The 24,580-nt window shown below is 44.2% G+C and overlaps 1 protein-coding gene across 3 annotated transcripts in view; it reads left to right on the forward strand.

Annotated features, from left to right (window-relative positions):
* CHN2 (chimerin 2) overlaps nucleotides 1–24,580 on the forward strand; it is a 298,969-nt gene that overhangs the window by 257,550 nt on the left and 16,839 nt on the right. Inside the window, exons 1-3 of one of the 3 annotated variants that reach the window (XM_042969090.1) lie at nucleotides 1,143–1,274; nucleotides 2,396–2,460; nucleotides 8,321–8,398. In XM_042969090.1, the coding sequence (XP_042825024.1) occupies nucleotides 2,443–2,460; nucleotides 8,321–8,398 (96 nt within the window). In that variant the 5' untranslated portion in view covers nucleotides 1,143–1,274; nucleotides 2,396–2,442. Of the gene's footprint in view, nucleotides 1–1,142; nucleotides 1,275–2,395; nucleotides 2,461–8,320; nucleotides 8,399–24,580 lie in introns of those variants that run through there. The other 2 variants (XM_015541271.2, XM_042969082.1) reach the window with 2 other exon arrangements.

The raw sequence follows: 24,580 nt of genomic DNA on the forward strand, positions 1-24,580 counted from the left end.
CTTTGAAGAAATACCGTGCAGTCCAGACTCATCACCCAGCTCCAGAACCCCAGACATGTGTGTGGGAAGTGCACTGAGGGTCTAAGAAAAATACGAGAACGCGCTGACTCTTGTAAAACTTGTAAGTCGTATTAATGGAAGGCAAGAAAAGTAGAAAGATGCAAAAAAAAAAAAAATGAGTATTCACTTTTCATGCAACAAAACTTGCATGAGTGCCAAGCTAGGGTTGGTGTCCTGCTAATCCCTCGAGATGCGTTAATAGAACTGTAGGGAGTGTGCCATTTTAAAAGTTTTTCAAGAGGTCCCTGGGAGCAGAGAGGAGAAAGGAGTCCTTGTGTCAGTGAGCAGTTAGCCACCGCTGTGGATCCACTAGAACCAAAGTGTCAGGGATTCCCATGGAAAGAAAACCAAGACACTGGCTTCTCTTCCCCTGGACATTGCCTGTTAGGACCTCAGTTTCCTTAACTGTCAGATGACGATAATGACACCCATTCCACCTTCCTCGTAGAGGAAAGATATCATATCATACAATGTACCCCACAAATATGTGATGCTACTTTTAATTCAATGCTCGTGCCAAACCTGGTCGTGTCCCTTAAGGCCTGATCCTGCAGGGTCTCCCTGTTTCCAGGGCCCCATCTTGTGACACCAGAAGCCCGACAACTTGGTCAAAAGGAAACCTAAAGAGCATGGCACCTGGATTTTATTTATGTGTTCATTTATTCATTCATTCATTGCATGCAAGCAGGGGAGGAGCAGAGGGAGCAGGAGAGAGAGAGAATCTTAAGCAGGGTCCACGCCCAGTGCTGGTCGGGGCCAGGCGACTCAGGGCTCTATCTCACACACCATGAGATCATGATCTGAGCCGAAATCAAGAGTCCGACGCTTAACCAACTGAGCCACCCAGGTGCCCTGACCCCTGGATTTTATGTCAAAGACTCGCAGAAGTAAAATGACTAGGTAAACCGACAGTGATGTGGCCCTCTGACATCAAGATATTTTATAGCCATGGACATTCATTCATTCATCCAGTAAAATTTACTAAGAGCCTACTTTGTGCCAGGGGCGAAGTATGGCCCTGGGGTCTTATTTGTGATGAAAGCACACGCAGCTCCTGATGTCATAAAGCTAGTCATCTAGAAGGGGTCATGGATAATAATTTTAAAAGCATACTAATAGCTTATGATTATAACTTCTCAAGGTGACAGGAGGAAAGGGATCGGAGGCAAGGCTGGAAAGGTGGCAGGACCCGACGCGGGCCCCTGTAGGTCATGGTATGGATTTTTGCTTTTAGCTTAAAAATCCATAGAGGTTTTAAGTAGCACAGTGGGAGGTGGGGGTGGGCTGGCATAGAAACATGATCACACTTTGTGTTTGAAAAGGTATTGATTCCTTTGCGGGAGGGGAGGGCGTTCACTAAGCATTTACCGCGTGGATATCTCCATCTTCTCTAACCATCCCCTGGTTTGAAGCACTTGGGATTAGTGCCTCGGCTTTCCATGCCGGGAGCGTTTTAGAATCCCCTGGAGGATTTTTTAAAATCCAGGGTCCGTCCCCAGAAATCTGGATTTAATTGGTCAGAGATGGAATTGGAACATGGCTTTTGTTTCTTTGTTTGTTCCCAGGCGATTCTAAGTATCTTCAAGGTTGAGACCGATAGGTTCAGTGGAAAGCACAAAATGGGTCCTCAAAATGTGGTCCCAACATCAGCATCACCTGGGAGTCTGTTAGAGATGCAGATTCTTAGGCCTGATCTCCCATTGATGGAGTCAGAAATGCTGAGGCTAGGGCCCAACAGTCTGTGTTTTAACAAGCCTTCTGGGGGTTCTGAGGTTGACCCCAGGGTAAGAAGCACTAAATGGTAGAGGGGTCACAGGCGAGAGAACCCAGAGCAGGATCTGATTCTAGATCTAGCTGTAGAGAAGCCCTGTGATGGGATGGGAGAGAAGAGCACACAAATCATTAAACTTCTCTGACCTCAGTTTCTCACCTGTGAAAAGAGCAGGCAGGATTGGACGAGCCCAAAGGTGGTCTATGATGTTAAGTATTTATTATCTGGGCACACTAAACGCAAGAAAGTTTTTATAAGGTACTTTTACAAAATCTATATTTTTTTTCCTTTTTTTCAAGTTTTATTTAAATTCTAGTTAGTTAACATATAGGATAAAATTGGTTTCAGGTGTAGAATTGAGTGATTCATCACGTACATACGTACAACACCCAATGCTCATCACAAGTGCCCTCCTTAATACCCTACAAAATCTGTCTTTCTATATAATGGCGGTAGAATATAGTCATTGTAGGAAACTCAAAAAGTACAGAAAAGAAGAAAGAAGAAAGTAAATGTCCTTTAAAATATCTTCACCCAGAGATGACGGTTTCTTTCCTCCAACAGTAAGGTATGCTGGAGATATTCTGGTGTGTTTTCTTCGGATATTCTCCATGAATGTACTTAAAAAAGTGAGAATCATACTAAATATGTTTCAAGAGGCTACTTCTTACCCAACTATTATCTCAGGAGCATATCCCTTCATCATTAACAGTTATTTTAATCATCTTTGTTAGTGCCTACGTGATAGTCCATTACATATTTTTACACCATAATTTAACCTCTCCCTATCTCGTGTGTAAGCCTTTTCTCATTGCTTGATACTATTGTTACGATGAATATCTATCTCTTTACCTATGTATCTTTTCTACTTAATTCTTGGTCTGAAGATCTTCTTAAGGGAATCCTGGAAATACAATCATTGGATCAATACACATGAGACATTTGATACGTTGCCAACTTTTCCCCCCAGACTCGAGCTACTTCACGCAGACGTAGCCAAGTATCAGAGAGCTCTCGTCACGACCCCCTCGCCAGCCTTAATAGTATTGATTTTCATTTCCTATACCTCCACGAGGCAACAGCTGCCTATAGCTGCAGGGTAGTGTTTGCATCAGGGGCAGAGGTCAGGCTTTCTCGCTCCCTAAGGGGGACTCAGACTCCAGGGACAGAGAAGTGAGAGAGGCCCCAGGAACGTAAGAGCTGGGGCTGGAAGAGTGAAGAGAGACTCTCCAGGGATGGATGGTGACATTTTCAATGAACCCTCCTAAAAACGCAGAGTAGACTTTACTTGAAGTCTGTGGAAGAATTGCAGATTGGTGAGAAATCACCTTTTCTAGAAATTGGTACTAAAATGTCATGGTCCCCAGAGGTGGGCTTGCCTGAGCCAAGGTGGAGAGGGGCTGTTGGGTGGATGAATTCTGAGGTCCCGTCTGGGTTTATGATGCTAGGTGACTAAAGTCAGCACAGAGGGAAGGGTATGCCTCTTTCTCCCACCATCTTTCTCTCCTGGGCACTTTACATGCACACAAGCACCCCAGTGGGTTTCGTTTTCCCACTTCTTCCTGCCCACCGACCCACCATTGCCCCCCCTCTCTTCATCTGACACCCTTCCTACTGCCTTCTTGTTACCTGATTCTTTCTTGGCTTTGGGATCCAAACCATAGAAAAAAGGACAGTGAGAGGCCATAAAAAATAGAATCCCAACCCTTATTTATAAAAAGGAAAAAAGGAAGTGGTAAGCTTATTTCACTATTTATTTATAGTCCCACCTACTTCCAAAAGTATCTTAAGTAGTGCCTGCTTTGGAAGAAGCCTCAGGGAAAACAACATTCTCCTCTGTAAAAACCAGACCAGGAACACCAGGCCTGGGAGTTGCTAATGGTTAACAAGGGAGATGAGAGTAATTTTGGCATTTAACCCCTGGATGTTTTTAAATGTGGGCATTATTTGAATGAGGCTGTTTAGAGGGTGATTAAAAGCATAGATTGATTATTTACCCAAAACAACTGAAAATAGGTGTTCAAGCAGAAACTTATTAGCAGCATTATTTACAAACAGCCAAAAGATGAAAATAACCCAAATCATCAACAAATGTATTATATCCACACAACGGATTGTTATTCAGCAAAAGTCAGTGAAGTACTGATACATGCTCTGATACAGATGAACCTTGAAAACATTTTCCTAAGTGAGGGAAGCCAGACACAAAAGGCCATATATCGCACGATTCCATTTATATGAAATGTTCAGAATAGGTAAATCCATAGAGATAGAAAGCAGATTGTGGTGACCAGGGGCCTGAGGACGAGGGGAACGGTGAGGGACCGCTTAATGGGTATGGAGTCTCATGTTGGATGATGGAATGTTCTGGAACTAGATAGTGGTAATGATTGCAGAATATTGTGAATGTACTTAATGCCACTGAATTGCTGAATTGTACACTTTAAAATGGCTAAAATGGTAAATTTTGTTATGTGTACCGAATCACGATAAAAAATAAACGTATTCTCAGCAAAAAAAAAAAAAAAAAAGCCCAGACCTAGTTAGCTGTGCCTGGGTTCTAATCCCAGCTGCCCAGTTCCTCTCTGTAAAGTGGGGATAAGTATAACAGTACCTACCTCATAAATCTTAAATGAGTCAAGGTATGTAAAGTACATACGTGCCACATGGGAAGCGTACTGTAAATACTTGTGTTATTAGCCTAACCCAGCTATTCTCCACTGGGGGCAGTGCTGCCTCAGAGGAAAACTTGGCAATGTCTGGAAAGATGTTTGATCACCACCGTTGGGCGTTCTGATGGCATCTAGAGGCAAGGGGTGCCACTCACCGTCCTACGATGCACAGGACAGCCTCCCCCAACAGAGGATTATCTGGTCCCAAGTGTCAGTGGTTCCAAGGTGGAGAATCCCTGATTTAAACAGAGCATGCGGGGAAATGTGCTCCCTCCAATGGCCGTGTGGCTAAAAATAGGTCAGACAGAAATTTTTGTTCGAAAGGACTGCCCGCCAAAGTGCGACGTGTCCACCATGTATAGAGAACATGTATTAGTCGTTGTGGGGGATATAAAAGAGGCCAAGGCACCGTCCTGGAGATACTTGGGTGAAGAAAAGCTCTGTGCGATGGAATTATCTGAGAGGGAAGTTTTGCCAAGAGATGTTTGTAATCATTTTTCCTGTAGTAGGAGGGTGATCTGGGGTCATCCACCCTACGCACAATAATGCTCACTCAAATGCCAGCACTTCTGGTTCCTTCTAAAGATGCATCTTAAGTGACCAGTGTGTGCAGCTCCTTCACGCATCTGAATGGATCTTATGTTTGGGTAAATTGTATGGAACAAAGATCTGAAAAACAAATCACTGTCACGAATAGAAATCAAAATTTCTTGTTGGAAGGGCACAGACACGAGAAAGTATCAAATTTCCTAATATTCAACCGCCATATCCCAAAAGGAGAAAGGAGACCCGTTTTCCCACTTTCCATTTAAAGAGGTGTCTTCTCAGATTCTAAAACCGTACCCCCGTATAATTAGCCTGGTGTAGGTCACAGACTCAGTTCTCACACAGAACGGCTCACCGTCTAAAGGTCTCTGTGGACCTGCCAGCGGTGAAGACTTGGGGAAGGACCCTTGTTCCTTCTGTCTTTTTGCCTCTAGGCTAAGGATTACAAGCCTTTCAAAGACCTGCCATGCCTTCACGCAACCCCTGTGGATGGCAGATGTCCTTTCCAGGGGGGCAACGGGAAGGAGGAGTCTGGTGGGGCCCATCAGGAAGGCAGATCCCTGGAGGTTCAGGCCCTTGGAAGCTACTGCATGGTGATGGGGGATCACAGGTACATCTTGGCAACTTACCGTCACTGCCTACTATGGCAAGGAATTATATTAGATACTCTTGACGGTGAATTTGACATAGAACGTGTCACAGTGACTTCTCAATAGGGCAAGGACAGGTATAAAGCACTCTAATGTAAGACAGAAAGGGACGACGCACAAGAAGGAAAATGTGGGGGAAACCCTATGGGATCTCAGAGGAGCGTGTTGGCTTCTGGTGGGGAGTTTGGAGAAGCCCTTTTCGGAGAGGGCGGCATGTGGGTGAGAATGCGAATGTTTTGGGGCACCTGGACTTGTAAAATGATACCGCAGTATGCTAAAGAACGGAGCCGGTCACCCAGGTGAGTGTGTCAGAGAGAGACTTTGTAGGATTTGTGGAGGGGAGTGGAGAGAAAGGCGTGAGCTGGGTAGAAGATGGAGATGAGCTCGTGAAAAACCCCCCATGCCCCAACACCATTAGGCCGTGGAGAGTCACTGACACTTTCTGAACAGGTATAAATGGACTAGGAAGACGACTGTACAGCTGTGTGTGAGATGTGCTGCGGAGAGAGCGTGGGGCAAGAAGGGGAAGAGGGGGCAGGCTTGGCCAATAGTTTAGAGCAGGGCACGATGGTAGGATGTGGCACCACATCGGCTCCCTTGGGCGCCAGGACTGGGTGTTCGAGAACCCAGGTGCTGGACACAGATACTCTGGGCTCTAGTCCCGGGCTGTGCCCCGTAAGCCAAGGGCATGTCCTCAGGCAAATCGCTTCACCTCTCGGTGCCTCAATCTCTTCATCCAAAAACATGGGAAGAGGGGCGCCTGGGTGGCTCGGTCGGTTAAGCGTCTGACTTCGGCTCAGGTCACAATCTCGCGGTCCGTGAGTTCAAGCCCCGCGTCGGGCTCTGTGCCGACAGCTCAGAGCCTGGAGCCTGTTTCAGATTCTGTGTCTCCCTCTCTCTGTGACCCTCCCCCGTTCATGCTCTGTCTCTCTCTGTCTCAAAAACAAATAAACGTTAAAAAAAAATTAAAAAAATAAAACAAAAACAAAAACATGGGAAGAGAAGTCTTGTCTGTCATACACATGAGCTGCACCGTAAATGAGTAAGGGCATCTAATACGTTCTGAATATTGTCTGGCCCAATAATGATATTGTGCTCAGTGGTTCAACATAAAGTTGGCTCTTATGATCCCTGAAGGTAACAAGGGTGACCTGGAAGGATGCCCTTCTGAACCAAGGTGGAATGACGGTCGTTGTCAGGAATAAAGAATTACACGGGAAAACACTGACCTTGCATGATTCTTCACGAGGCTGCTTGGAGGGGCTGGGGTGTGGGGCCACGTGTCAGTAGAAGACAGGATGGCATCCGTGGACTGTATATCTACATGACGGTCCAGCCCTCTGCACTCTCCTTGCGCCCTCGTTCCGACAGCATTGATTTTACCGTCAGGCATCGGCTGCATTAACTTTTGTCAGCAGATCGGGAGTACTCCCAAGACACAATGATTTCCTCACTGCTCTAGTGGAGAGACCCGGGACTAAACACTTTAGTCCCTAGTGAGACCATCAAACAGATGAAGCTTGAAAACCCATCGGGAGCATCAGGCTTAGGCCCTAAAAGAATGAACATTGAAGGGGTTATAGTTCAAACAAAAGCGACTTTGATGTTTAGGTTTGAATGAAGGAATAGTGACTTGTCTGCATGCGTGCGGAGATGGGGGGGGGCAGGGAAGAGAGACTGGAGGGTGCTTTGGAGCAAGACACCCTACCTTTTATGCTGAAACTGTGGCTGTAGATGGAACTCTGTGCTGAAGTGCTATGCTTTTTCTGTGACCCATTCACTTTTTAGACTGTTCTAATTCAATGCACACAGACGAATAAAAATTAAGCTTCGAGTGCTAGGGCAGATTTTTTTTTCTAAAGGGAAGCAGGCTTTATCCCTATAAGATTAAACAATCATCAGGGTTTAAAAGGTTTAATCTGCCGGCGTTCAGCCCAGGATGGGGCTCAGAGCCCCCAGAATAATTGGCTACAGCGTCGGGCTTTGAACATCAGAACTAGTTGTGTGTGTGTGTGTGTGTGTGTGTGTGTGTGTGTGTGTGTGTGTGTGTGTGAAAGAGAGAGAGAGAGAGAGGGAGGGAGGGAGAGAAATGTGCAAGCAAGCACGAGAGGTCTCTCCCGTGGCAGGAGGAATAAAGCTGCCTGCCCCTGCCTCCTCCATTGAGCCCTCAGTGGCGACAGGATACAGCTTCTGGGGACTGCTGTGCTCATGAATGTGTGCTATTGTTCCAGGCACACGTCGGCCTCAAGAAATAGCACAAAACAGCCCCGTCCTTATTCACATGCAGAACCCCCTCCATCACTCAAACCAGCCTTTCCAGGTCACATGCCGGAGGCCTCTGCAGACAGGACGCAGCTGCCTCAAATCTGCTGCCTAACATTAGCCGCGGTTCAAAAAACCTGACGGCTCTGAGCTTCACGGGGGAAACTAGAAAGATGTGGGGTCCAGGCGCTAGGTTCTCCGAGGAACTGTGGCTGGAGAATGAGAAAAAATGTGCTGTGGTTCGGAAGCCTAAGCAAGGCAGGAAACGCCAGGAGCTGTTGGCCGTGGCCTTGGGGGTGAAGGTGGGAGTCAAAGGCAGTTTTCTTTGGCCCCCTCTCAGACTCTTTGCCTGTTCACAGATCTCGTCCCTGGTCCGAAGGGCCGCCCTCACGCACAACGACAACCACTTCAACTATGAGAAGACACACAACTTCAAGGTAAGCAAGCCTCTGCGCTCTTTCTTCTGTTACTAAAGGGCAGGTGGAGAGGTGCGGTTGATGGTCTCCGTCCCCTCTTTGATTATAAAGTAATGAGACAGCAGATTGCTTTGCTTTCCACATCTAGTTGCGTGCACAACATGAGACCTTTGCTTTGCATCAAACTGGAGACCTCAGACAGCCGTTTGCCTGATGCCTAGAAACACCTATATGTATGTTAACTTAGTGCTGGAGACCCGGGCTCATTTCCTCTCCATATCCCCCCGCCCCGTCCAGCGGGAGAAGAGCAGAGCACGCCCGATCTCTGCCACTGGGAGATCTTCTGATGAACATCGAGCAGTACTTTTCCACTCAGAGTGGCTCTAAAGAATATTGCTGTCTCTGAGGCACAGAAAACCATTGCCCATTTCACATTCTGTGTTTTGTCTTTGTTTTCAGGGATGCTAGCTCCTCTGGTTTATGTGTAGACGGCTGTGAATAGGACAGGAGATGCCATCCAGTAGCTTTTGCTTGTGCTCTGGGTACGGGGTAGGGGTGGGGGGAGCACCCCAGCAGCCTTGCCAGGCTCCCCTCTCGGCACAGCCTTGATCCTGCTCACCAGACCAAACAAAAAGATATGGGAAGCTGGTGGGAGCTTTAGTGCATACTCCCACATGTGTTTGTAAACTGGAAATACTGCTATCTTCATTTCAGACTAGCCCTTGTAGAAAAAGAAAAGAAAAAAAAAAAACCAAAAAACGGCCTACCATCAGAAATCACGGCCTATTTCCTTTGCCCTAATATGTTTTCCAAGAAATGGCTGGAGGAGATTCCGATGCCAAATTGCCTGGCCGGAGATGTAGTTGAGTGGAGGTGACACAGTGAGAGGTTTTGCCCCAGCAAATGGGCTGACGTTTAGACACTGGTGAGAGTGGAGAGTGAAGGATCCAGGAAGAAAAGAAGAGGCGGGGGCGGCAAATTGTGAATTGTCCTCTTTTTAAAAAAAATTTTTTTTTTGTAATGTTTATTTATTTTTGAGACAGAGAGAGACAGAGCATGAGTGGGGGAGGGGCAGAGAGAGAGGGAGACACAGAATTCGAGGCAGGCTCCAGGCTCCGGGCCGTCAGCACAGAGCCCGACGCGGGGCTCGAACTCGTCAACTGCAAGATCGTGACCTGAGCCAAAGTCAGATGCTCAACCGACTGAGCCACCCAGGCGCCCCGTGAATGGTCTTCTTTTTTTAAACTCGTTTCCTTTAGGACCAGTAGCCCAAGTAACTGTTGAAGGAACTAGATAGCCCTTCACCAGAGGTGACCAGGGAAACCTATTTTTATTCTGTCCATTTTCAGTTCTTTGTAAGGACAGATATGTGTCTATTAAGTAAACACTCGTGTCTGTCGGGTCTGTTTGCCCTGCTGCTAAAGCGAGGGGCTTGGGCATCTGCGTGCTGTAATTGAGCTGAGGAATGGAATTATTCAGCCCTCCATATTTAGCCTGAGGATGAAGACTTGTATTCTATAGATCCTCACTGACGCCAAGGCTCTAGATATTTCTCCTGTGGCCGAATAGTGACGGCTCTCATGGGGAGTACAGAAAGCCTCGTGTTTTTTTCTCTTTTCTGTTTTCTGTATTTACCCTTATTAATTTTTTTGTCTTAAGAAAATGTTTTTCTGACTTTGGGCAGAAATCCTGGTTCTTTGCATCCAATGGATGTACTACCACGGGTTGGGAAGGTGGATCTTCTTGGACTTGGCAAATTCCTTTCCTTCCTCTTGAACACACCAGCGCTTCTGGCTTTGAGATGGAATTGGAATTCTGCCCTCACCGCGATACGTGCTTGCATGGGGATAGCTTCTCCCTCGGCGTACGGTGCCTGGGCTTGTGTCTTGCGACAACTAAATGTTTGGTCGATGTACACTTCCAAAACTGATTTCGGTTTTTTTAATCTTAGATCTCTGATTGGGAAAGGAGGACATTTGAAACAAAAAAGGTAGCTGAGACTTAGTTTCCTACATAGTGCTGTTGCTAACACGCGATCTGTATTGATTAATTATTTACCACTGGAATCCATCAACAGCTCTTTCAGTGTTTGCTGGAAAAGTCAGTATCTACTCGGTGTGATCCCTTCTAAGTTACAGCTATCGAGAGAAGAAAAGGTAGAGAGCAGACAAGTTGTTAGGGGAAAGTACGCAAGGTAGACAGGAGCGTTTCTCTTCCGCGTGTAAATAGACATCTTCAAGACACGGCAGACCCTTGAGTCTCTGTGTCCGTTGACCGTGGCTTTCAATGGTACTGCCCGTGCCACTGTCCTGAAGGATGAGTGGCAGGGCCAGGAGGGGGTGGTTTCCTCTGTCACTCCTCACCCCTGCCACCCTCATTCAGCCCTCTCCTCACCCCCAACCAATTTGAAGTGGAAATTTTGCATGGTCTTTAGAGGAATACTCCAAAAGCTGGTCAGTGCTATAAATAGAGCAGTGGGTTTTTAGTAATCACCAGTGAATCAACCAAACAAAGAAAAACTCTTATCAAAAGGCCCCTGCCATCTGCTTGAAATCAGCATAAAATTAAGACATAAAACACAAACTTGTTCTTTATGCTGACATCTAAGAGGCTTTATGCAGAAACTCTTGATTTGTAATTCGGGTTATTATTTTCGAGTACTACGTGATTAGTATAGCGTAAGTGTTCAATACAAAAAACAAATAATCACATTTTCACGCTCATCAGCAAATAAGGTTTGCTAGACCCTGGCTGTGCTCTTGCCTAGGGGGTCCTACGAGAGATGCCAATCTGCCAGCGGATCTAAATGCCTCACCCCACAACCAGATTTTTTTGCCCCAGTAAGGACTATGCCTCCAGGTAAAAAGCGGCCTCCTGGCTCTCTCCAGAAACTACTTGAAGAGGAATGAATAGAAACTCCCACCCCTATACACGTTGGGAATTTAACTGCCAGAAAGCCCCCAGGCACTGCTCCTAGGTGCCTACCTACTGTCCTTGCTGTTTAAACAAAGCATGTCTAAAAAAAAATTTTTTTTTAATTAAAAAATAAAAAAAATAAATAAATCATGTCTAGGAAAAGACAGAAGTTAGCTCTGGGAAGAAAAGCTTTTGGAAGCAAATTAAAGTTATATTTCCTCTCATGCAATAATTATGTACTTTTCATATGCAGATATAGTCGTTGCTCATTTAAATCCTAAATTCTCTGGGATTACTTGCACATACTGGGAATTAGGAGGTATTTGTTGAAGAAATTATGAAATTGACAGGATCTTATCTAACATGAAAACCCTTTGATAAAGGAAGAGACACTCCTTTAACTCATTTTATATCTGCATCTCTGTTTATCTAGTAGAGACACTCTCCTGTACGTAGAATATCTCTCTTTGAGATGGTCTACCCTAATAACACCAAAATCCCCAGAGCCCCAACAGTCTGGATAGCTGTCCTTCCCTTCTTCTCCACTTAGCACAGCGATGATGTAGCAATGGTCAGCTTAATACTCCTGGCCATAGCTTGACCTTTGGAAAAGAGCTTAGTTCTATGAGCCTCAGTTTCCTTATCTATAGAATGGGAGTGTTGTAAGGCTTAAAGAATACATGTAAATCACTTACAGTCCGTGGCACTCAGTAAGGTTAGCTTCTATTATTATTTTACTATTCATCTTTTTGTCTCTCTCATCTCTTGCGCTGTAATGTTCAGCTTTCTCTGTCTCTATATTTCTTCTTTTCTTTTTTTCGGATTTATTTAGAGAGAGAGAGCGTGTATGAGTGGGGGAGAGGCAGAGAGTGAAAGGGAGAGAAAGAGAGAGAGAAATCCCAAGTAGGCTCCGTGCTGTGCTGTCTGTGTAGAACCCGACTCGGCGCTCCATCTCACAAACCATGAGATTATGACCTGAGCCGAAATCAAGAGTTGGACGCTTAATCGACTGAGCCATCCAAGCACCCCGTCTCTTTTTTTCTACCCTTCTCCATGCCCTTCTTTCCTTTTTTCTATCATCTGTTTCTTCCACTCTCATTAGCTACATGTAACAGAAAAATGCAAGAGTGCTCTGGGCAATGCAAATGACATGAACGAAAACTTGGGAGTCAGAAATGAGCCAGGAGTGAACAGGGTGCTCCCTGTTCGGGAGACCATCGAGGAGGGAGGTGCTCACTTCACATCTGGGGTGGGCCAGATCCAGGGAGACGGATGACCCTGGGCATTTTCTCCACTCATCCCACTCGGTGCTCGGCCCTCCCAGTCTGCACGTGCGCATACATCACTCCTTCCTTCTACTGAATTCTCTCCCTCCACCCAAACATTGCAGGACCACTCTTCTCTCCTTACATGGAATATGGATGGAGAGCAGAGGTCCAGAAAATTCTAAAAGTTGAAAAGCAAACCACTCGGCCCCACCCCACATTTCCCATCCCCTGTCCACCTCCCCGCCCTTGCCCCGTCCCTCCCCTTCTATCCCCTTCCTGTCCCCCACCCGTCCCTCGCCCAGCCTCCTCCCAGCTTTACTTTTCTCCATAGCACTGACCACTGGCACGGTACGTATTTACTTGTAGGCTCGCCTTCCCCTTACCAGCCGGAAACACTCACCCCTGGCGCTAGGGACAGGGGTTCGGGTCTGTTTTCCTTTTGCAGAAACCCCAGTGTCCAGGACAGGGCCTGGCCCAGAGCAGGCTGTCAGTAGATACTGGCTGAAAGGACGTGTAGCAGACATCTCACGGCCCTGTCTACCTAAGACTGCACGTTCTCTCCCCACTGGCCACCCCACCGCACGGTTTGCCCTTGGGCGTAGCTTATTACACTTGTGTTAGCTGTGCTCAAGCCCTTGCAGGTGTGGGCCCTTGCCAGGTCCACTAGGCTGTGCCAGACGGATCGTGTCAGGGTGTGCCAGGCCAGCCCTCCTTCCCCATCTGGCCAGCGGGTCTGGCCGGGCAGGGCTGCCCAGTGTCTTATACAGGGGGGAAGGGGAGGGGACTCATGCCCGGGCTCACTGTTGTTGTCCCAGCTTCTTGTGTGGCGACTCTCAAAAGTGGCCCAGTCTGGACAGAAGTTAAATGGTTTCTCAGCGTACCCTTTCGTGTCCCCCACTCTCTGTAGACCAAGGCTACATCAGTAGCACCCAGCTCCCACGTCCACCAGGGATACAAGCAAGCTCGTTCAGCAGGCTCCTTGTGCACCTGCCTCCCCAACGCGTAAGATCATGGGATCCTGCACCAGGGTTCAGGAGTGGAGCTGTGGCCAGGGCACCTGTCCAGGGGCAGCACCACCACCTTGCTGTTGGGGTCATGTGGCCCATTCACGGTTTCTGTGCCTATCATTCCTTTTTGCATTCTCATCAGTCAGTGGTCATGTGCTTTGGAACAAGGCATCTGTGCTTTCCATATGCAAACCCCTCTCTTTTCCTTGTCCTTGACTTCATAAGAACGTGTGAGCCCTTCTTTGTCCCTACTACTTTGCCTGTCTTGTGTTCTCGTGGGCACGCAGTGGCCCAGTGCCCTTTGCTGCCCGTGCCGATCCCACTTCTGTGTGCTCCGGCAACGGGGCCAGTTGGATATTACACCTGCAGGAATCCGCTTCAGAAAAGGCCATTTGGGCAGAAACGAGTGTGGAAGGAATCACTCAGAGGAAAAAGGCAGACTTTATCACCTTGGATATAAAATGAAAGGCCCAGGGGCGCCTGGGTGGCTCCGTCGGTTAAGCATCCGACTCTGGTTTGGGTCATGATCTCGCAGTTCATGGGTTCGAGCCCCACGTTGGGCTCTGGGCTGACAGTTCAGAGCCTGGAGACTGCTTCAGATTGTGTGTGTGTGTGTGCGTGTGTGTGTGTGTGTGTGTGTGTGTGTGTCTGTCTGTCTGTCTGCCTGCCTGCCCTCCTCCCCTGGCTCACACGCTCTGTCTCTCTCTCTCTCTCTCTCTCAAAAATAAATAAGCGTTAAAAATAATGTAAATGAGTCCTCTTGAAACCAATAGCACAGTGCCTTTATCCAATGCAATTTCATTCATGGCAGGGATTTCAGGCAAGAGAGGAAACCATTTTTGGACACGGTTCTCACATAGGCGAGGGCCTTCTCTGCCTGCCAGGGTCTGACTAAAAGCTTGTCTTATTCCTCCTTGACCTGTTTTCATGTAAATATTGGAACACCGTCATTGTAAATCCTTTACAAACCATCGGAACCTGGTGGAAAGAGGATAGATTTTGACAACAAACCCTTGCTTAGGCCACACACCAGGGCGGTGGCTTGATCGAGCTGTTACACAAATGTAAATCATCTACTCATGAGTCTGACCCATATCAAGTGCTTAGCTGTTATGAATTTTATATTTTGTTTTATTCCAAAGAACATATCAAAGGGGCTATTCTAAAAGACTAAATGGCTGATTCTGGCATTTTAAGTCCGGAGAAATACTCCTTTTGTGTTTTGTGAGGAGAAAAAGAAAAGCACCAATGATCACTGTACATATTCGTTGGGTCTTTTTCAAAGTTCTAAGATGGGGAAACTATTTAGATACGCAGTTTCTTATTCAGCGAATATGGACTGAGGGCCAACCCTGTGCCAGGCACTACCAGGTACAAGAAAGACCAGTGGAGACCTAAGAATGTGAGCTCTTCTTCCACTGGGAGGTGTTCAACCAGAGTGCTTCTCGCCTAGACATCTGGCAGGGTCTAGAGACATGTCTGATCCTTATAACTGGGATGTGCTAACGGGCTGTCTAGTAGAGGCGAGATTCTGCTAAACTTCCTGCGATGCCCAGCACGTCCTACAAGTCCCGACCACAAAGAGTGATCTGGCCCCAACGTCAGTGGTGCTGGGACCGAGAAAACATGCACTAGACCATGGAGAAGCACTAGAGGATTGGAGGGCAGGGCATTGTCACAAGAATATTGGTGCTGATACCCTGATAAACCTGGGAGGAAGTGACCACTAGCTCATGTCACTTTATGCAGTGGGGAGATACCCGCAAAACTGTGGCAATCAGTGTCCTAGAAATTAAATCCTTTTTTAAGGCTACGAGAACAGCTGCTGAATAGACAGATCTGGGGGTGAGTGGTATCTCGGTTGACACACCCAGCCCTCTGGCACCTCTACTGAGCAGGCTTCTGGGGGGCTGGGTGGGGGGGGGGGAGTCCTAGTCATCTGTCACAGACCGAGCGATTCCCCTCGGATATTTACATTACATCTGAAAAGGTTCACGTCAAGGTCATTATTTCATCTGATCTTGCAAGAGGGAAAAGTCCAAAGTTTAACCTAATTTCTCATGAGTTAATTTGTCACATGATTATGAGAAAAGCAGTAAGTAGATGACAGGAAGAACCCTTGGCTGAGCCCGGGAGGCCAAGTGCAGCTGACCCCCTGGGTGACTACAGACAAGCCCTTGGGGTAACTCTGGGCAGAAGCTGGACTACATGACCCCCAAAACCCAGCAACTTGTAGCTGGAAGTGATGTTAGCCACCTCCAGCCCTCTCTCCTATGCTAAGACAAAGCTGCCTTTGACCCAAAGAATCCTTTTAAAATCAAAAGAATAAAGTTCTCATTAAAAAAAAAAATTTTTTTTAATGTTTATTTTTTAGAGACAGACAGAATGCGAGTGGGGGAGGGACAGAGAGAGCGGGAGATACAGAATCTGAAGCAGGCTCCAGGCTCCCAGCTGTCAGTCAGCACAGAGCCCGACGCGCGGCTCGAACTCACGAACTGCGAGATCATGACCTGAGCCAAAGTCGGTTGCTTAACTGACTGAGCCACCCAGGCGCCCCTAAAGTTCTCATTTTTCATATAAACAATAAAGACAACCAGCTGAGGCGATGTGGTTTTAGTTTATAGCAATGAGTCTCTATCAGGGTTATTCTGCCCCTTGGGCACATTTGGCAAAGTCTGGAGACATTTGTGGCTGTTCCAGCTGACGGGTGCCACTGGCATCTAGTGGGTAAAGGCCAGGGATGCTGCTAAACAGCGTACAGTGACGATGATTTATCCAGCCCGAAATGTCCCTAGTGCCAAGGTTCAGAAATCTTGATGGCTGACGGACACGGAAAAGCACAACTTTCTCAAGTGTAGCGCGTCACAAAAAGCACTTTCTCTTTCTTACAGTCTAGAACCTGATCTGAGCTGATTACACACTTGGATGGGGTCTGCGCTGACCCATCGAAACACACTAGTTATGAAACCACGAGGGAATACTGCCTTCCAGATTCAGCAGATGTGAGACAAACAACATCCTGCTCATTTAGAGTCAAGTCAGGGGATACTCGCTGAACGCCTGAGATTTTTCTTGACAAATCTGGCTCTTGTTTGCACTAAGTGGCCATTCCTGGGCTACTTGTCAAACACACCTTATCTCCCGTAATATCATCTTTTTCTGTTTGGTGTGGTTTTGGAATCCCAGGCAGACCATGCCCAGTATAATGGTCTTGGACCGACATTCTTCCTGTCTGGGGTATTTTCTTCCTGTCTAGGGTATTTTAGTTACTGCCTTAAAGTTGGCAAAATGTCCTTTTTTCTGAAAAGATATTCTTGAAAATCAATAAACTTCACAGAATGGAAAAAGCTGATCAGTGATTTTTCAAGATACGGGGTATTTCGTTGGGAGAGTAGCCATCATAACTCAACCCTAAACAGAATGCGTTCAGAGAGTGACCTCAGCCTTACATCTAGTCTACTGTTTAGAGATTGCCCTTGCGGACCCAAAAGAAAATTGAACAATAGATCAGCCATGAAAATAAACAGTGGCCCATCACAAAGAGGAAATTAGGCAGTGGGCCTAAAATAATGTTTAACTAACTTTACGTTCCCCTCTGTCCCCATTTTGTTTTATTTCTGTGGGAATGTGCATTTGTGGGGACACAGAAGTTTTTTGCTATTCAAAAAATGTCTGTCTGCATTTGTTTGGCTGAAGAAATGAGATCAAAGGCGGTGGGGATGTACTGATGGGAAAGGATGTTGGTAAATATGGGCAGGGCCAATAAGCATTAAATGCAATTTTGATATGCATCATTTTTTTTAATATTGCTAAAAAGTGAAATTTTAGAAAATCTATGGCTGGAATATCCTGTATTTTCCTGAAGCATTCATTAGGCTGGTTTCTATTTTGTCTGTGTAAAGTAAACAGACAAATTTATATAAAATTATACATATAAAATTATATATATATATGTGTATGTGTATATATATATATATATATATATATATATATATAAAATTATAGCTAGTCTCCTAATTTCTAAATATTCTATTTTCTTTATTTTTTTAGACATTGTGTTTTCATTTTTACCCCAAGGTATGGAGATATTTCCCACGCAATTTCTTACCCACTGGAGATATTCCAGAAAAAAAAATTGTCACCCCTTTTTTGCATGACCTTTCAAAAACCAAGCCCACCCTCACTGGCCTCTGGCGATGCTGTTTCCTATTCTTAGAATGTCCTCCCTAAGCCATCTGCCACCCCAGTCCACACAACTTCCCCACTAGATTCTGTCTTTCCCAGTCTGGTGAAGTCTTATCCATCCTTGAAAACTCCGTTCAAGTATCATTTCTCCCCCAGACTTCTCAGGAAGAATCTATTGTAATCTCTGTTATACTGCCATAGGATCATTATTTATGTTGCCTATTTATTCTTACAGATGAGATCTTTGAGCGCAGGGAGGTCTTTCCTCCTCTGATCCATCAGACTTTGTATCTCCAAAGACTAGTACAGTGCCAGGTTCAAAGTAAGCAGTCGGCATGTAAGTCTGAGATACACGAGTGAATGATGAGTGGGTGGACAGGTGGATGACATAGGAAGTAATTCATCTCTCTGACCTCCTTTTCCCACTAATTTGTAAAGCCACTTCTGAGATACACCAGTTCTCCACGGATGTGTGACTTTGTGTCTGCCCTTTCTGCTCTATGCTACTGGTCTGGTGGCCCATCCTGCAGTGTTTTACTTTTTTGTTACTATAGAAGTCTTGGTGTACGGCCAGAGGTATTTTCCTACATTCTTTTACTTATTCAAAATCATTGTGGCTAGGGGCGCCTGGGTGGCTCAGTCAGTTAAGCGTCCGACTTTGGCTCAGGTCATGATCTCACGGTCTGTGAGTTTGAGCCCCACGTCGGGCTCTGGGCTGATGGCTCAGAGCCTGGAGCCTGCTTCAGATTCTGTGTCTCCCTCTCTGTCTGGCCCTCCTCCACTCAGGCGCTCACTCGCTCTCTCTCTCTCTCTCTCTCTCAAAGATAAACATTAAAAAAAAAATAAAAACAAAATTATTGTGGCTAGCCTTTTCGACTTTATTCTTACGAATTTTAGGACCATCTTGTCACGTTTGGTGAAAAGTACCATGGAGATTTTGACTGAAATTATATTGGATTTATAGACTTTTGGAGGAGAACTGACATATTTATCACACTGAGTATTGCTGTGCAAGAATATAGACTATCTCTCTTCTTATTTATGTCGTTAATGTCTTTAGTTATTTGCTAACTATTTTAGATTTTGTTGTAAATGGAGTCCTTAATTTTATTGTTCAATAAAATGAGGTATTATTTATGCATAGTAATGCTTCTGATTTCTTTATGTTGCTCTTATATTAAGGAAACTTGATGGCCTGTTTCTTCTTTCAGTTATATATTTCTTTGTCTTACTTTATTATGCGGGCTAAATTCTTCAGGATAATGCCCAAGAGAAGCATTCATAGACCGCCCTATCTTTTTGCTGACTTTGAAGGAAATTATTCTAATATTTCATCTCTAAATGTGATGACCATTATGCGTGTGTCAGAGATACCTTTAATCAACTATTTTTAGGAGAGTTCCCTCTATTCCTAGTATGCGAAGTGCTATTGTTGTGAATGGATGTTGAATTTTATTGATTGTTGTATTCTAATTTTTGAAATGATTATGTGGTTTCTCTCTCTTGTTATTGTGGTGAATTCTAGTGATGTGTTATCTACTTTAAATCCCTGAAATAAGCCCCCCTTGATATGACATTTTTTTAAATATAACACTACATTCAGTAAGATCTTTTTTAAAGGATTTTTACATTTATGTCATAATTGAAATTGACCTATAATTTTACTTTCATGGTCTGGTATAGTTTTTGAGTCAAGATTATATTAGCTCATAAAGCAAATGCTGGACCTTTTCTTCTTTTTTTTTCTCCTCCAATCTGGAATGGTCTATGTTAGTTAGAGATGATGTATTTGTTAAATATTTGAAAAAACTTAAGAAAATCATTAGGGGAGCACCTGGGTGGCTCAGTCGGTTAGGTGTCTGAATTCAGCTCAGGTCGTGATCTCACAGCTTGTAAGTTCGAGCCCCGCATCAGGCTCTGTGCTGGCAGCTCAGAGCCTGGCGCCCGCTTCGGATTCTGTGTCTCCCTCTCTCTCTACCCTCCTCCACTCATGCTCTGTCTCTCTCTGCCTCAAAAATAAATAGACATTAAAAAAAAATTAAAATAAAATCATTTGGGTTCATTAACTATTTGAGGGTAGATGCTTTACTACAGATTCAATTACTTAATGGATATAATTGAATTTGGGTTTTCCATATTAGTTTGGGTAATTTTTGATAATTTACACTCTTTACAAAAATTATCCATGTCAGGGGTATCTGGGTGGCTCAGTCAGTTGGACATTGACTCTTGATTTGGCTTCGGTCGTGATCTTATGGTTCGTGAGTCCGAGCTTCATGTGGGGCTCTGCACTGACAGTGTGGAGCCTGCTGGGGATTCTCTCTCTCTGCCCCTCCCCAGCTTGTACTCACGCTTTCTCTCTCTCTCTCTCTCTCTCTCTCTCTCTCAAAATAAATAAACAAGCATTAAAAAAAAGTATCCACATCAAAAAAGAAAATTATCAATGTCACAAAACTTTTAATGTTTTTAGTATAAAGCTAGTATTCTCAAGATTTATATTTAGTATCTTTACTGCATTTGCATTTATGTTCTCTTTAGCACTTGTGTTTTTCTTCTTGACCAGTCTTGCCCAAAGTTTGCCTATTTTATAAATCCTTTTGAAAATCACCTTTGACGGGCGCCTGGGTGGCTCATTGGGTTAAATGTCCTACTTCGGCTCAGGTCATTATCTTGTGGTTCGTGGGTCCAGCCCTGTGTCAGGCTCTGTGCTCACAGCTCAGAGTCTGGAGCCTGCCTCAAATTCTGTGTCTTCCTCTCTCTCTCTGTCCCTCCCACACTCATGCTCTGTCTCTCTCTCTCTCTCTCAAAGATGAATAAATGTTAAAAAAAATTAAAAATAAATCACCTTGGAGGTTTTTTATTCTTTTTATTTTATCTTTTCTTTCTATGATTCTGTTCGGCAATAATCTTTATTATTTTTTGTTTTACTTCATTATTTTTCTAGCTTCCTAAATAGTATGCTTAGCTTATTAATGTTAAACCTTTAAAAAAATTCCAGCCTATACTCTTTAATACAGGCATTGAAAGCTTCTATACCCCCACAAGGAGTGTTTTGTCTTTCAATTCCAAATATTTGGTAATTTCCATTAAGATTTTTTCTTTGCTAATTTTTTAGAATTATTTTAAATTTCCAAATATACTGGGGTTTGGCTATTATTGATCTTTAATTTTATTGAATTATAGTCAGAATATGGCCTGTATTGGGTCAGTTCTTTTCTGTAGGTTGAGGCTTGCTTTGTGGTCAGTTTGTGTACACATTTCTTGCATTTTTTTAAACAGTACATATTCTATAAATTATTGGATATGAGGTCCCTTTTGTGTCCAGTATGTTAACTTAACCTATTTGATCTATTAATTTCTGTGAATAGATGTTAAAAATCATTATGATTATGGGTTTGTCAATCTGTCTTCGGTTTCTGTCCACTTTTACTTTATATTTTTTGAGACCATGTTGTCATGTGCATAACAGCTCAGGATTATTATATCTTTAGGGTAAAATTAAATCTCTAATCATTATATAATGACCATCTTTATCACTAATAAAAAAAGTATAAATTTTATATCAGGACATTTGTTTGGGATTTCTGTTGGCTAGCATTTGCTAGGCATGTTTTTTCTATCTCTTTGCTCTCAACATTTCCATTACATTATGTTCTGAGTGTGTTTCTTGCAAAGGCTTTTTGAATATCTGCAAATTTCGGGCTTTTATTTGGTGTTAGAGCCATATTTGTTGTGATTAGAGATAAATAAGGATTTTTCACACACACCCCATTTACTGTGCTTTTTTTATTGCTTTGTTTTCTTCTTTCTTGCTTTTCATTGGATTAATCAAATCTTTATTTCATTTTCCCTTAGGCATTTTATAGATTCCATTCCACCCTTTTTGTGTATACTCTAAAATCTAATACATGTGTAATTAACTTAAAATCTTCCTTACTTAGTTAATGAGTAGCTCTACGTACATATCCCAAATGATGAGAACCATAGAATGCTTTGACTTTTTAAAGCCCCTCCTATCTTCCATGCCATTTTTTCATTCTGTTTTTCAGTGCCCTGAAATTAGTCATCTTGTTATTGTTTTATGCAGATAGAGCTTGATTAGATTGACCCCTTGCTCACCATGGCTTCTGGAATCCTGTTCTTGCCACTAGGTTCAGTATGCTTCCTGCAGACGTATATACCCCCCAGTATTTCTCTGAGTAAGGATCTGTGAGTGAACACCCTTGGCATTTGTCTGGAAAATACTTTTATTTTATCCCCACTCTGGAGTACAGAAGTTAGGTTGGCAGTAATTTTCTCTGAGCTCTTTGATGAAATTTTTCCATGATCTTCTAGCTTCTTTGTGCTGAACGGAACTGTTTTCATCATAATTGCTGTCCTTTGGCAAACATAACTGGGTTTTTGTGTGTTTTTGTTTTGTTTTGTTTTTAGGATTTTGATTGTTCTTTGGTATTCTGCAGTTTCTTTAAAATCTGTATAGGTTATATTATCTTTTTAATTTACCATGTTTGAGACTCAGTTAGCTTTTCTGAATCTGAAGATGTTGTGCTTTTATTGATCCTAGAAAAACCTCAACTCTTGCTCTTTTTGAATATTGCTTCCATGTATGACCTAAACCTCAACATCTCTCAGCTTTTCAAGATCATCCCTCCCTCACTCCCTCTGCTCTACATTTCCAGCCTCTTGTACCTATTGAATCAATCCCGTCAGCAAGTGACCATGCCCTAATGTCTCCCATTTTTTACTTAAAAAAAAAAAAAATTCTCCTTGACCCAAATCTCCCTGGGGTCCCTGGAGCTATTTCGTTGCTCTGCTGGACATCATAGCCAAATTTCCGGACAAATTTGCCTACACATTTCTCCACTTCCATACCTCCCATTTATTCTTCGTGTCACTTGAGTGTAACCTTTGCCCTCACCGATGCAACGAGACTGCTCTCACCGAGGTTACTAGTAACTTCGTGTGTCTGAATCAGTGTTGAGTCCTCATTTAACTGGACGTCTTCCCAGCATTGAACATGGTTGACCACTCCTTCCCTAAAATACTGTTCACCCTTTGGCTTTTGAAGCACTTGACTCTCTTGGTTCTGAGTTTTGGAGCACAGAGGGCTTGGGTTGAGCTCTATTTTCTTCACTTTCTGCTCTCCATCCCTAATAGTTTTTGTCCATTTACACAATTTTTTTTTATTTATTTTTTTTTTAATTTTTTTTTTAACGTTTATTTATTTTTGAGACAGAGAGAGACAGAGCATGAACAGGGGAGGGTCAGAGAGAGGGAGACACAGAATCCGAAACAGGCTCCAGGCTCTGAGCCGTCAGCACAGAGCCTGACGCGGGGCTCGAACCCACGGACCGCGAGATCATGACCTGAGCCGAAGTCGGCTGCTTAACCGACTGAGCCACCCAGGCGCCCCATTTACACAATTTTAATTACCATTCATTTGTCAGGGGTGAGCCAAATGTACGCCTCCAGCCCTTACTCCTCTGAGCTATTGAATTATGTGTGAATTCCTGCTCTCAGGAATTCAAAGGCTCCTGCTCGCCTTTGAACTTAAATTGTCCAGAGCTCAGTTCTTGAGTTTTTCCCCCAAAGGGGGTCTTCCTTATCTCAGCAAAGGTCATCACCATCCACCTGGTTTCTAAAGCTAGAATCTAGGAGTCATTCTCCACTCCTCTTTTCCTCCAAGAGCCACGTTTATTCTATTATTAAGTCTTATGAATTCTGTCTTTGAAATATATCTCCAATCCATCCACTTCCCATCTCCACCTTCAGTACCCTGATCTTGGCCTCGACCATTTCTCAACTTGAAGAAACTACTACCTGGTTTCTGAATCTCTTTCACTACAAATGTTCTCCCATCCGTTTTCAAGATGGTGGTCAGAACATCTTTTTTCTTAAAAAATCATCTTCCTACTTAAAGTCCTTGAAGAGCTTCGTATTGGACCTAGATTAAAAGAAAATCTATACTCGTTACTAAAACCTTTAAGGCCCTTTCCTACCTTCGGCATCATCCGAGTTCTCTCCCTCGCTCTGGTGTTCTGGCTACCCGGGCCTTTAGTCCTCAGTCACAGCAAGCTCTTTCTCTTGCAGGGCCTCCTAGCTTCCTTCTGCCTGGAATGTTCTCCAACCCTGCCCCCACCAGACCGGCTCTTCCCCTCTTTCAAGCAGCGCGAGGTCACCTTTCAAAGAGCAGCCTTCCCCACCACTGTGGATAACCCCGGGGGCCCCTCTTAAGTCTCTCTAGTCACAACCTTCCTTTTTCTTTTATAGTCCTTTCCACACAGTTTATTCTGTTGATCTGGCAATTGCAACAGTATATGAACAGCCGACTAACTTTGTTGCCGTTATTAACCACAACGTCCCTTTAGAGTCTTTCTAGTAAATTATGAAGAATCCTTGGATTGCTAAATTTAGAAAATGCTCAACTACCAATAGGGTCGACCCCCCTTACTGAGGGATTCTGTTAGCACCACGTTGAATCTGAGCGAGCCTCTGAATGAACCGTGGCATTCTGGCTCTGCGAGAGGACAAGCACTCCCTGGGATAGATTCTCTGCATTCCTACAAGGAGGCCTTGTCATATCTTAGCGTTGTTTCCTTACAGCACATTTACCCATTTTTAGTAAAAACAATTCCGAGAGGTGGTTTTTTTTTTTTTTTCCATTGTTTTTTCAAAGCAGAAATAGTATACTGGGCAGTTTGCAAGTGATAAACTAAAATACCAAAAGACTATTATAACTTAGCTTTGTTGCATAGAAACCATGGTCGTAAATTGTTCTTTTTTTAATTTTTTTTTTTTTTAACTTGTGTGCACTCTCTCGGCCTTTA

This window comes from Panthera tigris, chromosome A2, assembly GCF_018350195.1.
Source record: "Panthera tigris isolate Pti1 chromosome A2, P.tigris_Pti1_mat1.1, whole genome shotgun sequence".
NCBI classification, from domain to species: domain Eukaryota; kingdom Metazoa; phylum Chordata; class Mammalia; order Carnivora; family Felidae; genus Panthera; species Panthera tigris.